The sequence below is a fragment of the Piliocolobus tephrosceles genome, chromosome 1 (genome assembly GCF_002776525.5).
Source record: "Piliocolobus tephrosceles isolate RC106 chromosome 1, ASM277652v3, whole genome shotgun sequence".
NCBI classification, from domain to species: Eukaryota; Metazoa; Chordata; class Mammalia; order Primates; family Cercopithecidae; genus Piliocolobus; species Piliocolobus tephrosceles.
Window position 1 is genome coordinate 69,732,189 of NC_045434.1, and position 15,963 is coordinate 69,748,151.

The 15,963-nt window shown below is 49.8% G+C and overlaps 1 protein-coding gene across 4 annotated transcripts in view; it reads left to right on the forward strand.

The window, feature by feature from the left end:
• The first annotated feature begins 2,335 nt into the window (after positions 1–2,335).
• The window catches only part of VASH2 (vasohibin 2), a 40,044-nt gene continuing 26,416 nt past the window's right edge, over positions 2,336–15,963 (forward strand). For 2 of the 4 annotated variants that reach the window (XM_023203777.2, XM_023203778.2), the window contains exons 1-3: positions 2,336–2,538; positions 3,136–3,609; positions 12,798–12,886. In XM_023203777.2, coding sequence (XP_023059545.1) covers positions 3,334–3,609; positions 12,798–12,886 — 365 coding nt within the window. In that variant the 5' untranslated portion in view covers positions 2,336–2,538; positions 3,136–3,333. The remainder of the gene's footprint in view (positions 2,539–3,135; positions 3,610–12,797; positions 12,887–15,963) is intronic. The other 2 variants (XM_023203779.2, XM_023203780.2) reach the window with 2 other exon arrangements.

Sequence of the window (15,963 nt, forward strand, 5' to 3'; positions counted from 1 at the left end):
AAGACATTATTTCATTCCTTTTTATGGCTAAGTAGTATTCCATGGTGTATATATACCACATTTTCTTTATCCACTCATTAGTTGATGGGCACTTAAGTTGGTCCCATATTTTTGCAATTGCAAATTGTGCTGCTATAAACACACGTGTGCACGTGTCTTTTTCATATAATGACTTCTTTTCCTTTGGGTAGATACCCTGCAGTGGGACTGATGGATCGAATGGTAGTTTTAGCTCTACTTCTAGTTCCTTAAGGAATCTCCATACTGTTTTCCATAGTGGTTGTACTAGTTTACATTCTCACCAGCAGTTTTAGACATGTTCCCTTTTTGCCACATACATACCAACATCTATTATTTTTTGACTTTTAAATTATGGCAATTCTTGCAAGAGTAAGATGGTACCTTTTCTTGGTTTGAATTTGCATGTCCCTGATAATTCGTGATGTTGAACGTTTTTTTCATATGTTTGTTGATGGTATATCCTCTTTTGAAAATTGTCTATTCATGTCCTTTGCCCATTTTTTGATGAGATCATTTTTATCTGGCTGATCTGTTTGAGTTCCTTGTAGATTCTGGATACTGGTCCTTTGTCAGATGCACAGTTTGTGAATATTTTCTCCCACTCTGTGGATTGTTTATTCTGCTGATAATTTCTTTTGCCGTGCAGACCCTTTTTAGTTTAATTAGGTCCTGTTTATTTATTTTCATTTTTGTTACATTTGTTTTTGAGGTCTTAGTCATGATTTCTTTGCCTAAGCTAAAGTCTAGAAGAGTTTTTCTGGTTTCAGGTCTTAGATTTAATTCTTTGATCCATTTGGAGTTGATTTTTGTGTAAGATAAGAGACGAGGATCCAGTTTCATTCTACATGTCTGCTTCAGCCTTTTGAGCAGCTGGAACTACAGGCGTGTGCCACCACATCTGGCTAATTTCAAACTATTTATTTATTTACTTACTTATTTATTTATTTAGTAGAGACAAGGTCTCGCAATGTTCGTCCAGTCTCTAATTCTTGGCCTCAAGTAATCCTTCCTCCTCTTTCTCCCAAAGTGCTGGGTTTAAAGGTGTGAGGCACTGTGTCTGCCCTATTCTCATTATTGAATCTATAAAGTCCTTGGCATAGACTCTGTCTCAGGGAGCAGTGCAGGGCTAAGTCCAGAATTCAGGTCTTCTCACCCAAGCCCTGGCTCTCAACTACCCTTCAGGGGTCTCTGCCCTCCTGTGGAAGAGAAGTTCCGGTTCCATGACAAGCAACTTGTCAGGGTAAGCATTCAGAAACTGATCCGCCCTCAGTGGCTCTCTGACAACTGTCTTCTTAATTAAAGGTTCACTTAGCATAGCTCTCATAACTGCTTCGCTCAGAGCTAGCCTGCTGACCTGCAGTTTAAAGAGAAAGGATGCTATGGCCAGCATCCTCAGTGTCACAAGAGAGGAAGTCAGGGAATCACAGAACCTTACAGCCAGAACAGACCCTAGGAGAGCGGGAGGTCTGCTCTCCTTTCAGAAAGAGAAGCTAAGGCGCAGAGCAGGGAAGTGGCTTGTCCAGGGTCACACAGCTGAGCAAAGTGACAAACCTGGACTTGGAGCCAACCTTCAGGTCAGCAGTCTGGTGCTCTTCCCACCTCAACCTGCTCTCCTCTTTCTTAAAGAAAAAGAAAGAGAAGGCGTTTCAGTAGTGAGTGTGGGATAGCCACGCACTTCACCATGATTTGGAAGCATCTCTCCATCCCTCCTCTCACTGGACAGCTGTGGCAGAACAGTCAGGGCCTGCCTGACCTCGGGTTTTATTGTCTCCTCTCAACGTGGGCTTAAAGGGACTTTATTAACTGTGACTAATACCAGAGGATCCAAAGCTGCACCCACTTGTTAATTTTGAGGAATTTATAAATGCGGGATTAAAAAAAGATTTAATTTCATGCGTAGGTATGAACAGCCCCTCATCATCCCGGGTAGAGGATGAACCACTCATCATCCCGGGTAGAGGCAGGTAAGTGTGTCCAGGGTCCCTCAGGGAATGCTGTTCTGATGCCAAACCCTCTGCTTCCGCGGGGTCACTTCTTGGGTGGTTTTGTTTCTCCTCTGCTTCCACAGTTGCAAACCCTCAAAGTGCCACGACCCCTGTGGAAACTCGATCTTAAGTCCCATGGCCAAACGCTCCAGCCCGCGGGGCTCCCAGGACACGACAGCGATCGGATTTCGCGTGGCAGCCAGGCTCCCCCTACTCCAGTCCCCTCCCGCCAGGGAACCCCTGGAGCCAATCAGAGCTTCGCGGAGCTCGGGGTTGTAGAGTCCCGAGCCCAGGACCCGCCCCTCTTTGTTGCGGTGGCCAATGGACGCATTCGGAACATCGGCGGCTGCCCGGGTGACTCGGTTATATGTCACAGAATAACATTCGAGAATGGGACATGGAATGAGGCGACGGCCGCAGCAAGCCCCAGCAGCCCCAGCCCTAGTCCCAGGCCCAGCAGCAGCAGCAGCAGCAGCCCCCACTGTCCCGCCGCCCGGAGAGGCTCTGCAGCCATGAAGCCGACCGTCCCGAGGTAGGATGCTGGAGCTGCCGCGCGCCCTTCCTGCGCTTCGCCCGCCTGCAACCAGTCCCTCCCGGTGCTAGGCGCTGGAACTCGGGGAAAAGGGGGCAGATGGAGCTCTTTCCACTAGGTCCTCGCCGGGGTCCGGGAGGGCTTCCTGGAAGAAAGCGGGCCGCCTTGCAAGCGAAGGCTGCTGCAGCGCCCTCGCGCCAGCCCTGGACGCTCACGTGCCGGCAGGTTCCTGGCTCCGCTCCTCTCTCGGCCACATCTGAGGACCTAGGAATGTGTGGAGCCTTGCGGGAACCTCCTGTTCCTTCACGCTACACAAGCTGTCTTTCTTCTCCACACACCTTGCGCACCGCATCCCCCACGCTCCTTGTGCCCCTCCATCCCCAACCCCCGGGGTTTAGATGTATGTGAAGCTTCGTGGCACATTTTGAGCTGCCTTTCTAGGTAATAGCAGGGCTGGAAACCCGTCATCGATTCCCAGGGAGGTTGTCAGCGTGCAGGGGGAAGCGGGGGGTGTCGTGGAGACACTCCGGGGCCCCTTACTCGGTTCCTCTGTGGTCCACTTAGCTGTAGTGTCAGCTGTGTCTCCGCTGATTTCAGGCACCGCGGGTAAGCAGGGAGTCTCCGCGGAGCTCCCGCCGCCGCTCCCCCTTGGCGCGTCCTGCCGCAGCAAGAGGCATGGAGAAGGCCGCCCCCGCGGGGCGCTGATCCCCGCGCCGCGCCCGCGCGCACACGCCCCCCGCCGCCGCCGCCGCCGCCGCGCGCCCCCAGTACCTCGCTCCCCGCCCAGGCCCCACCATGACCGGCTCCGCGGCCGACACTCACCGCTGCCCCCACCCCAAAGGCGCCAAAGGTACCCGGTCCCGGAGCAGCCACGCGCGGCCCGTGAGCCTCGCCACCAGCGGGGGCTCAGAGGAAGAGGACAAAGACGGCGGGGTGCTGTTCCACGTTAACAAGAGCGGCTTCCCCATCGACAGCCACACCTGGGAGCGCATGTGGATGCACGTGGCCAAGGTGCACCCTAAGGGGGGAGAAATGGTGGGCGCCATCAGGAACGCCGCCTTCTTGGCAAAGGTCAGTGGCTTCCAGGGCGGGGTTGGGGGGCTGGGGGTAGGTAGGCAAAGAGGGGACCGTTTCAGCCTGTACATAGCAAATAGAGGCAATCTCCATTTTCCTGGTCCTGCTACAAACTCTCTTCCTCTCCCCATTCCTCCCTGCCAGCCCTTTTCTAATTGAGATGTTTAGATTGGAAGCCTAAGAAATGGGGAAGGGAGAGGTAGTGGGCTTGCTATCCTGGGACTATGTAATTGGATTGTGCCAAGGTGTCTTTGAACGTCCAGCCAAACTCTATTATTTACTCACCCCCACATACATCCTCCTTCAGCAAAAGCTAGAGCCAGCAGGTACCAGCGATGCCAAAGAATGCATAGACCTCAGGGATCCCACTCTGCTTGTTCTCTTTGGAGTGTCTTGCTCCTCCTCTGCTCCCCTCTTCCCCCAGCAAATGATTTATTAAGCTGTGAATGAATTTGAAATCAACCAGTCAGACTTCTCAGTGTGAATCATTTCCAGACTTTTTGCCAATTTTTTTTTTTTTTTTTTTTTTATGACAGTGACTTTCACCTCTGAAACTTGCAAAACAGTGAACTCTCTCTCTCTCTCTTCCCAGCTTATTTGGGCTCCAAGAAAAAAGAAAGACTTTTGGCTGAGACTTAAAAGGGACTTTCCAGTACACATGATGAATTAGTCTCACTGGATAGAAAAAGAGGCTGAGGAGTGAAACTCTCTTTTTGCCTTGGAAAGAAGCCAGTGAGCCATTTGGGTTTGGTGGCTAAGGATATCGTTACCGAGGGAGGGAGATGTCCCCTGGTGGGAGTAGATACGTTATATGAAACATCAAAATGCAAACTGGGGAGAAATGCTGCCGAGCCTCGGGGTTATAGCGTGACGGATGGCTTCCCCTGGACCCTGGGGACGCTGGTACGGCTGAGAAGATTCCTGGGCAGGTCTAGGAATGCCAGACTTGAGACCCGGAAGGCCATCTGGTTGAGTCCCCAGCCTGGTGACAGCTGAGCATCTGAGCCTGCAGGCCAGAAAGCTGTGTGTGTCCTTGGGGAAGTGACAGAGCCTCTAAACTTACTGCTGCAGTCAGTTACAGTGTTCTGTTACTCTGCTGGTCAAGGAGATCTTCATTGTGCCCAGCTAGAATCTTGCCTGCTTTAGTGTCAACCATAATTACCCTTGCTGAGTTCTTGAACATGAGAACAACCTTGTTCCTGGTTTGCAGTTCTGACTTGAGAATTTTTCCTCCAGTGAGGAGCCGAAAGCCCTTAAACTTGGAAGAAAAGTGACCACAAGGAAAAACACGCCCGTTCCTACTGTCCCATGCTGCCTTCCTTAGTAGCACCAGCACCAACCCTGCCTCTAATTGTGCTTTCATCCTTCCCCCAACCATGTATGGGGGCGGGTGGGGGGTGCATTCTCTGTGTGGGAATCATGGCATTTTCCTGTTTGTAGAGATCAGTCTCCCACCTCTCAACAGAATCCCCTCCTCTTTCTGAAGACCTCTTGGGAATGGGGAGCTTGCTGCTTCCCAGGCAGCTGATCTCAGGCCTGGCCAGAGTTGACTGTTAGGAAGCTCTTAGACCAACCATAAATCCTCCTCGCAGCACCCTCCCACCCCCAAATCACATTTCATCACTGATTATCGTGTTGCCTTTGGAATCAGGGCAGAGCATTGGCAACTTCCTTTGCTACTCGCAGCACCCTTGAATGTTATGAGAGAGTGCTCTTAGGTTGGAAGGGACTTGGAGTAAACATCAATCCTAGTCTTGGTTGTGTGACATCCAGCCCTTGTGCCTCACTTAAGTGAGGTCTTCACTTAAAATCTCTGCCCTTAGTTTTCTCATCTATAAAATGGGAATAGAGCTGACTTTGTAAGTTCTTTCCAACTAAAATCTCATGATGTTATGACCCGTGAGTCTCCAGGTCACTAATGCTGATCTGTGTGATGCTAGAGGTCTGCTGGACTATGAGCCCTCAGGACTGTGACTTTTTCTATCATTCTGCTTCTGCTTCTTCCTTTAGCCTTCTTTGTCCACAGATAGCTCCTTTTGCCCTTTCCTTTTTTCTTTTTTTGGAGACAAGGCCTTCCTCTGTCACCCAGGCTGGACTGCAGTGTGTGATCATGGCTCACTGCAGCCTCAACCTCCCAGGTTCAAGCAATCCTCCCACCTCAGCCTCCTGATTGTAGCTGGGACTACAGACACATACCACTCAACCTGGCTAACTTAAAAAAAATTTTCTTGTAGAGACAAGGTCTCACTGTGTTTCCCAGACTGGTCTCAAACTTCTAGGCTTGAGCAATTCTCCTCCAGTGGCTTCCCAACGTAGTGGGATTACAGGCATGAGCCACCGCACCTGGTCTTTTGCCCTTTCTTATGTATCATAATTCCCAGACCAACTCACCCTCCTCCTTCTGAGACAATTCCTAGTTTGTCATTAGTCATTTGCAAGCACATATGAAACACAGTATTCTAAATCATGTCTGAGCAGTTTAGAACACAGACTGCTACTTCCTGAGACCTGTACCTGATTTTTCCATTATTGTAGCTGAATGCTGTGTTCTTAAGAAAGTGTTCCCTTTGTTTTCAGATGGAGTCTTGCTCTGTCGCCCAGGCTGGAGTGCAGTGGCATCATCTTGCTTCACTGCAAACTCCGCCTCCCGGGTTCAAGCAATTCTCCTGCCTCAGCCTCCTGAGTAGCTGGGATTACAGGCATGTGCCACCACACCCCGCTATTTTTTGTATTTTTAGTAAGACGGGGTTTCACCATATTGGTCAGGCTGGTCTTAAACTCATGACCTCATGATCTGCCCACCTCAGCCTCCCAAAGTACAGGTGTGAGCCACCGCGCCTGGCCAGTCTTCCCTTTTTTATACAGTGGCCATATCATATTGTACTTTTCATAGTAACTAAAAGGTCACATGAAAACTGCTTCCAAACCAGGAATCCCCAGCCCAAATGTGGACAGTCAGCTTTTTGGCCCTAAATATAAAGAACTTAACATTTCTCTCACATTGCATCTTAATGGTTGGTTCTCTATCCCCAGTCCTATCATGGTATCTCCCCTGGCCCCGACATTCCCCAAGCCCTGACCCCTGCCTAGGCCTTAACATGGAAAGAGCCTCAAAAACTCCCTTTTCCAGGGGCTACTCCTCTCGGATTAGAGGATTGTTCCTGTGCTCAGCTTGGCAGACTCTTTCCTCTGGGGTCGAGTCCTTTTCTCCATCAACCAAATCAATATCTTACTGAGGAATTTGTACAGAAGAAGGGTGGTGGGTGGCAGCAGCGGTAAAAGCTTGGCGGGCTTCAGGGGGATTAATCATTTTTGGCCATTGAATATAGCCTAAGAAGCAAAAGAAGTGGATGGGGGAGGTTTTCAAGGACCTGCATGGAGGACTAAATGACACTTCCTTTGACTACAGGACATTCCCTTAGCAGCCATGGTAACTTCTGCCTGAAGGGTCCCGATGTCCCCTCCTTTCAGGGATTCCCCTGCTTTGAGATCCTCCTTCTAAATTTGTGACTCCAGGCCTCTCCCCTGGTGGTTGTTGGGTCTGAAGATAGCAATTGACCAGGTCAGAGGCAGGATTTTTTCAGAGAGACTTTACGGAAACAGCAAGAGTCAGTTGGAGGATAATAGCAGATGGGAAGCGAGGCTCAGAGAGAATGACCAGCCCCGAAAAAAACAGTGGACATTCTAGGAAAATTCTAGGACGATCCTCCTCTTTCTTAACAGCCTGGAACTAGACTCTCCTTGGGGCAGAAAACCAGGATGGATTCAGCAAGAAACAGCAGTCAGTTTCTTGCAGACCCACTTCTTGTGCCTTATTCTCATGTTGATTCCCAGTTGGAAAATAATTCACATTTAGAGGACTGAGTTTCACCTGAGTGAAGACACGGGAGTGTTTGGTACTAGAGACCTGGCTGCAGTCAAGGGCCGTCCCTGCCCGCTGCCAGCTCTTGCGGGCAGCTCCTTCCCTCCCCAGTCCTGGATTGAGAACCTTCTGTCTGTCTGTCTGTCCTGCACCTCTGTCCCAGGTCATTCACAGATTCCTGGCTGCCTCTGTTGCAGGAGCCTGGGGCTCATCCTGGGCTCGCGGGTGCTGTTTTGTGCTTCTCTTCCCAAGCTGTCAGAGAAGATTCTTCTGCCTGGTGCCTGCATAGTGTTTTCAGAGTAGAGATGACAAAAGGTTTTGAATTCTCCTTGCTCTTGTTAAAGATTCCTAGTGCCTGGGGTTCTTACTGCCTCCCTGGCTCCTTTTCTGGTCTTTCCCTTCTCTCCCACACGGCAGTGTCAGTTACACAACTGTGCCGGTCCGTATCACTTCCCTTGCATTCTTCCGACAGGTCGGTTGTGTTTCACAAGAACAGAGTAGAAGAGAGGCTCCTCACAAGAGCTTTGCCTGTGGTTTGTTTTCATTATTCTTTCTCTTGAACACCGTCTTTCTGTCTACTCCACTCCCTCCTCGTGCCCGCTAGCCCCCAAGTTTTCTGGGGCCTCCACCCGTAGAAAACAGTCACAGTGCCTGTGTGAAGAGGTTGGTTTCTATCTGTTTCCTCTAGATTCTGCCTTCATCAGCCTGGCCATGGCTGTGGGGCTAATGTAAGCAGCAGGTGGTGAGACCCTTGAGGGGAAGGGCACAGAAAATCAAAGCTGGAGTTTCAGGTAGTACAGCAATTGATGAAATCTGGCAGGAAAATAGCATGAGAAGGGGCTCTATGGGGCTCAGTCACGAACAGAGAAAAGGGATGTGCCCTGGGCTTTTCCTAAAAAGCTTGTACCAATTTATGTTTGCCTCGGTCCTGTAGGAGAGCATCCTTACCAGCATTGGGTATCTGCATTTCAGTGTGTTTTTGCTAATTGGAGAGGTGGAAAATGACATTTTGCAATGGCTTTTAATTTGCGTTTCTGATATTATTGGAGCATTTAAACAATTTCTTCAAATATTTGGTTACTATTTGCTTTTCTTGTTTTGTGAATTGGCTTTTCGTGGCTCTTAAAATTGTGGAGAGAGAGATATATCATGTAATTTACCATTTTTAAGTGTACAACTCTGTGGCACTGAGTACCTTCACATTGTTGTGTAGCCGTCACCACCATCCATCTCCAGACGTTTTTCGTCTTCCTAACTGAAACCTTGTACCCATTCAATACTGACTTTCCATTTCCCTCTCTCCCCAGCCCCTGGCAACCACCATTCCACTTTGCGTCTCTATGACTTTGACTACTCTAGGAACCTTATGTAAGAGGAATTATTCAATATTTGTCCTTTTGTGATTGGCTTATTTCATTTAGCAAAATGTCATCAGGTTTCATCCATGTGATAGCATGTGTCAAAACGTCTTTCCTTTTAAAGACTGAATAATGTTCCATTGTATACCATCGTGTATTCTGTGGGATGCCACATTTTGTTTATTCATTCACCTGTCAATGGACACGGGTTGCTTCTACCTTTGGGGGCCATTTTTATTTTCACTGAGGCCTAAAGAGTTTTCTTGTCACTTTGCATGAACTCATAATGAATTAAGGATATTAACTTATTGTCATCAGTGCATCCCCAGGGAGCAGTGAACGTTTTCATCCTCTCCATTAAGGTGGGAAGGTATCTTCATGATGTGAAGCTCCCAAGTTGAGTGTCCAGGGACTCTGCTGCTGCTGATTCTGTTTTCCAGTTTCAGAAAAGTATGGATCATTCAGGTTTCAGCCTAGACCCCTGACAATATATTGGTGATGAATAATAACACAGCTTACACCTTTTTTTTTTTTTTGAGATGGAGTGTTGCTCTGACACCCAGGCCGGAGTGCAGTGGTTCAATCACTGCAACCTCCGCCTCCCAGGTTTAAGCAATTCTCCTGCCTCAGCCTCCTGAGTAGCTGGGATTATAGGCGCCCGCCACGACGCCCAGCTGATATTTGTATTTTTAGTAGACATGGGGTTTCGCCCTGTTGGCCAGGCTGGTCTCAAACTCCCGACCTCAAGTGATCCACTCACCATGGCCTCCCAAAGGCGTGAGCCACAGGGCCTGGCCAACACAGCTTACACTTAATGAGCACCATAGGCCAAGTCCCAAGCTGCCTACTTTTGCATTAGGTCATGTAATGCTTACAGCCAGCTTGGAAGGTTGGAAGTAGGTGATACTATTCCTATTTTATCAGGAAGAAAACAGAGGCTTAGAGAGGTCATGCAGCTTGACCAGGGCCCACAGCTAGTAGGTGGCTTAGCAGGGCTTTGGACCTGGTTGTGTGTGTCTCCTAATGACACTCCAGGAAGCCCACCTGGTTTACAGTCCATGGCCAGTGGGAATGTTGGCAGCCCGAGGCGCTGGTTGGAAGTGGACCCTCCAGGGTGAGCCCAGCCATCTCTCCCAGACATCAGAGTGAGCTGTAGCCTATGACATCATTCCGTCTGCGGTCTCTGCACCTCCCCACCACAGCCCTGCCCCCAGCTGGGACTTGGGGAATGTACACGTTTGTCCTCCCAATGGGCAGGAAGTGTGGCCTCAGCTCCTGCACTCTGCTCACAGTCAGGCTGAGGTAACCATGCAGCTGTTTTTAAAAGCCCTTGGGCGCCATCGGGTTGCTATTCTGAGGACCAGCTGCCGTCGGCTCCCACCCTGCCATCCAGCTCTTGTGGGCTCTGTTGGGCTTGAAGGGGGTTGAAATAATTTGGTGGTCAGTCCTTCAGCAGACTCTTGAGCCAAGTCTTACTGGCTCCAGCAAGGCTCTGGCCTAGGGACACCTCTCTGGGGATATCTTAGGTGGCTGGTGATTCTTCAGGGCGTTTTCCCACACTTACCAGCTTTTCTATTAAAGAGGTTCAGACTGTGTTTTTCTGTGCAGAAACGTTTGTGTCTTTTGTTTTGAGACAGGGTCTTGCTCTGTCACCCAAGCTGGAGTATGGTGGCTCATTTATGGCTCACTACAGCCTTGATCTGCTGGGCTCAAGCCATATTCCTACCTCAGCCTGCTGAGTAGCTGAAACTACAGGCCTGCACCACCATGCTCGGCTAATTTATTTTATTTTATTTTTTTTTATTGATGGGGTCTTGCCATGTTGCCCAGGCTGGTCTCGAACTTCTGGGCTCAAGTGATCCACCCACCTTGGCCTCCCAAAGTACTGGGATTACAGGCATCAGCCACTGCACCCAACCTGCGTATGTCTTCATAAACTAGAATTCCCCTCCTCTCTGCCTCTGCTTCTGGGCTTTCTCTCCCGTTCATACAGGGCCTAAAGCTTGAAACATAGGAGGTGCTAAAGACATATTTGTTCGCGTCTCCCCTTCTCTCCTCACCTTGGGAGATCTCTGGCACATTTTTTACATAAAACACTTTCTAGTGTATGTTAGGGCAAACACACAGGATACACTTTACATTTTGACTTGCTGTGTGTGTGTGTGTGTGTGTGTGTGTGTGTGTGTGTGTGTGTGATGGGAACAGATATTCAATGTTTTGCCCCCGAAATGACACTCCCAGACAGAAATGTGATTGATTTGGGTTGACATGTCATACGCAAAATGGAGCTTGCAGAATAGCTGTGCCTGAATGGGCACACACACTCACATTCACACGCACATTCACGCACACACACATAATACCTTGGCTGTAATGCAGGAAGTGTGATTCTGATGAGTTTCCTTCCAGCTGACGAGGCAGTTGCTGTGAAGTAGGACATTTCAAAGCCAAGAGAGAATTGAGGCAGTGAGAGGAAAGGAATGTCAAGGAGTATTTGCAGTAAGTGCAGCCAGAGGGGTGGAAGTATGGAGAAAGAGCCTGATGCCCAGGCGGGAGACAGCATGCCCTCAGCCTCACACTGGGGCTGGTGCCTGGAGAGCCAGAGAGAGAGCCCCGAACAGCCTTAGGCAGTGTCTGGCTCTGCCGCCTGGCCTGGCTGCCCAGGGCCATCCCCGCATCTCCCCAGCAGAGTCCCCTGCCATCAGCAGATCACCAAATCCCCAGGGCCGCCCTTGCTCTGTTTGCTCTGAGGGTGGGTGTCACCCGTCCTCAGGCCCTTTCTGCTTCTCCTTAAGGGGCTTGGCCTGGAGGAGCCTCCTTTCTCCTTCCCAGCAGCAACATTGCCGGAGCCCCACCCACGTGGGCTGAGATTCTCTGTCACCAAGGACCTCAGGAAGACAGAGGTCAGAAGACCGAGAGACATATAGGGGAAATAAAGCAAAAAACAAAACCAACCAAGAAAACCCCAAGCCGTGCCTGGCTTCTCAGCAGTGACTTGACTGGACATCCCTGTCCATTCTTGCTCTTGGCCTTCAGGATAGGGCTGCTTCCTCCTTTCCAGTCCTTGCCTGCCTTTGGTTCTTTCTCTTCCTGGCAGGGATCAGGACTTTGTCTGCTATGTTGTAGACATTCAGGGGGTGTTGACTGAGGGGCAGACTTGGAGGTGAATGTGTTGATTGAGCTGCTGTGAGGGGTAAAGTGGTAAGATGACTCATGAGTCAGAGGAGCTGCACTTGCCTGGGGAGAGTCAAGGCAAGAAGAGGGATCTTCCCTAATCCATCTGGAGTAGGACTCAGGGAAAGGGACACACTGGGCGTTGCAGGGAGGGTGGTATTGAGATGTGGCACTCTTGGTGCCATGTTGCAATTTTCTAGGGCACCACTTTATTTATTTATTTATTTATTTATTTATTTATTTAAATTTTAGAGATGGGGCTTCACCATGTTGGCCAGGCTGGTCTCAAACTCCTGGACTCATGTGATCCACCTGCGTTGGCCTCTGTAGTGCTGGAATTACAAGCGTGAGCCACGGCGCCCGGCATCCATTCACTTTATATTCTGAGTAAATGTTGCCCTGCAGTAGAGCACTTGTAGTGGATCACCACTGGCCACGCAGCAAAAGGTGTTATGCAATCATTGATGGAGTGCTTTCATGCCCGTCCTGGGGGAGGCGTTAGGCTCCTGCAGGGAAGAAAGCTGTATTCACACAGCACCGAGGGCCATAGAGAACCACCATGACGCAGAGGGAACTCAGAGAGGGAGAGCGTCAATGAGGGACTCACTGTTCCCGGGAGACCTCATGGAGGAGGCACTGCTCAATCAGGTGACCACGCCAGGGTGACTATGCTGCCATTGGCTCTCAGGAGCACCTCTCTCTCTGGTGGCTTCAGCCCGCTGCCTGTCCCCAGAAGCTGGGCCCCAGAGCTCCTCCTTGATAAACACTTCCTCTTCTCTATTCCTCCGCAGCCTTCAATACCCCAGGTCCCAAACTACAGGCTGTCGATGACGATCCCAGACTGGCTCCAGGCGATCCAGAATTACATGAAGACCCTACAGTATCCTTCCAACCAAGGTCTGAGCACACCCAGCCAGGGGACAGGCATGGTGATCGCAAGCCTGGTGGCAAATCTGTCCCCAGCTGGTCATCAAAAGCTCTCTAAGGTTGGTGAGGCCAGGCACGGAGGGATGCCCCAGGTGGAAGTCTAGAGAGTGTGCATGGAGGATGTAATTGCAGTGACCCAATGGGAGCAGGCTGGTCCGCCTTGAGCCCCTCTGGCTTCTCTTTCTCCCTCCTCTTCCCTGTCCTTTCCCTTTTTCCCCTGAGCACCTCTCTTCCTTCTATCTTCTCCTCTTTCTCCACTTCCTTCCTCTTGGTCATCTTTGTTCCCCTCCTCCTGTTCTCCTTCAGTGTCTTTCTTTTTTAGGTGAAGACTCGCTCTGTCACCCAGGATGGAGTGTGTTGGCGCACTCTCGGCTCACTGCAACCTCCACCTCCTGGGTGCAAGCGATTCTCCTGCCCCAGCCTCCTGAGTAGCTGGGATTACAGGCGTCTGCCACCACACCTGACTAATTTTTGTATTTTTAGTAGAGACAGAGTTTCTCCATGTTGGTCAGGCTGGTCTCGAACTTACCTCAAATGATCCACAAGACTCGGCCTCCCAAAATGCTAGGATTACAGGCGTGAGCCACCGCACCCAGCCCTTCACTGTCTATTGCCTTCTTCCCTCCTACTCTTCCATTCCTTTTCTCTTTCTCTGTTTTGCCCTCATCCCTAACTGCTCATGATCTACAAGAGGCCCACCTGGTGCTGCCTTTGTTTCCCCAGGTGACCCAGGCTGGTGACCTGCTCAGTTCTACATGAATGGTTGGGCCTCTGTGATTGGGGGCCCTCTCCCCCGACTCGAGCTTGAGGAAGACCTAAGAAACTCACTGGGTTCAGTCCGAGTTCAGACCAGCCGGTTTGGACCCTTTCTCCTCCGCGTCCGCTGACCTGACTTTTATTTAGTTCCTTGGGACTCCCTACTGCTTTGTCCTGGACACAGTGACAGGTGCCAGGATATGGGGACTGATTGGTGTCAGTCCTGACTGTGGATGTGCTCAGCTGGCAGTGGGGATAGGAAAGGACAAATCCTGCTTTCCCCTTGGACATCCTCAGAGCAGCAGCCAACAGGAGTGCTGGTGTTGCATGGGGTTCTGGAGAGAGAGGTGCCACATGAGCTCTGCTGGATTGGGGGAGAGGCCTTCTAACAGCAAATTCAGGCTCAGTGAGTATCTCCCCATCAGGGCATGTTTAGAGCAGACTTCTCCCCAGCCCACTTTCAGGGGCTCAATGATTAAGGAACCAAAAGAAGACGTTCAGGTACACTTTTTAAAGTTATTTTACTATATGCTTGTCTCACTTGATACACTAGATGTATACATTAGATATGTGAGCAGAGGAAAGTTGGGCATAGAAGTGAATTTTTGCCAACTGAATTCTACTTTATGTACTAGGAACCTCATTGCTTGTATAAATTTTTGGTGAGGTAAAGAAATCGCTTCACAATGAGAATATTTAGCCCTTCATTTTTGTCTTTTACCTCTAGGATCTTGTATGTTGTATGCTTTAAAAACTGGGCAAGCCTGTAAGGTTAGTTGTTGTTCTTATGGCCCAGGTCAGTAACCCTCAAACTGGTGATCTTCAGAGGCCCCCCAGCCCCTCACCCTGGAGCTTCCTGCTCAGTCATCTAAGGTGAGGTGACTCTGAGTAGCATCTGGGGTTATGAACCATGGCCTGAAGTCAGACTCTCCAGGGCTGGTGCCCAGAATCTTCTTATACTGAGCTCTTCAGGGGGTTATGTGTGCTCGTGTCTGAGTGACCAAGCACAGCTGTGCCAGGAGAGGAATCCCAGCCCTTTTCAAAAAGGAGGGATTGAAGTGTTTCCGGGCACCCTTGTCACTGTGGGGCACCCATTGACTCTCCCACACCCACCTGACCTGCAGCAGCTCTGGGCATGGAAGTTCAGGCTTCATTAGCACCTTCCCGATGTGCACTTTTCTTATAGGCTCTTGTTCGAGGCAGAAGAGCAAAACCTACAAAGCAACTTCTCACTAGACTCAGAAAAATAAAAACCCAGCCCTCAGAGAGCACAGCATCGGGAAACTCTTCATCTCCTTCAGAACAACTTGGTGCAAGCTGGTCAGTTCCTGAGACCTTCTGGGTAGTCAGCTAAATCCCCGATAGTCAATAATGGTGCAGCTTCTCAGATTTAGTAATCAATGCCAAGTGCCAGCACAGGCATGAAAAAAAGTGACATCGCCACAGTAAGCCCTGCTACAGAGTCTGTGCACTACAGAAAAGCCCTATTGCTATCAATCCACCCTTTCATCCTTGCTTCCATCCATCCCCATCCGCCCTTCCAGTCCATCCATCCACTCATTCATCCATCCATCTTTCCATCCATCCATATATTCATCCATCCATTCATGTATTCCTCATTCATTTAGTAATATTTGTTAACTTGCATATGTTGGGTTTCTGCCAGTTTTTTTTTTTTTTTTTTTTTTTTCTTTTGAGACAGAGTCTCACTCTGTTGCCCAGGCTGACATGCAGTGGTGCGATCTCGGCTCACCATAACTTCCGCCTCTTGGGTTCAAGTGATTCTCCTGCCTCAGCCTCCTGAGTAGCTGGGATTACAGGCCCATGCCATTACACTTGGCTAATTTTTGTATTTTTAGTAGAGACTGGATTTCGCCATGTTGGCCAGGCTGGTGTTGAACTCCTGACCTCAGGTGATCCACTCACCTCAGCCTCCTAAAGTGTTGGGATTACAGGCATATGCCACTGTGCCTGGCCTTCTGCCAGGTTTTATGAGTGATATAAAGATAATGAAAGAACAGTTCTAGCTAGGTATAGTGGTGTATACCTGCTACTTGGGAGGTTGAGGCAGGAAAATCACTTGAGCCCAGGAGTTCAAGACAAGCCTGGGCAACATAGAAAGCTCATGTCTTAAAAAAATTGTTTTTTTAAAAAAGAATAGTGCCAACTCTCGAAGAGCTTGTAGTCTAGTAGGTGAATTAAGACAAATATGCAAAGGCCGGGCGCGTGGCTCAAGCCTGTAATCCCAGCACTTTGGGAGGCCTAGACGGGCGG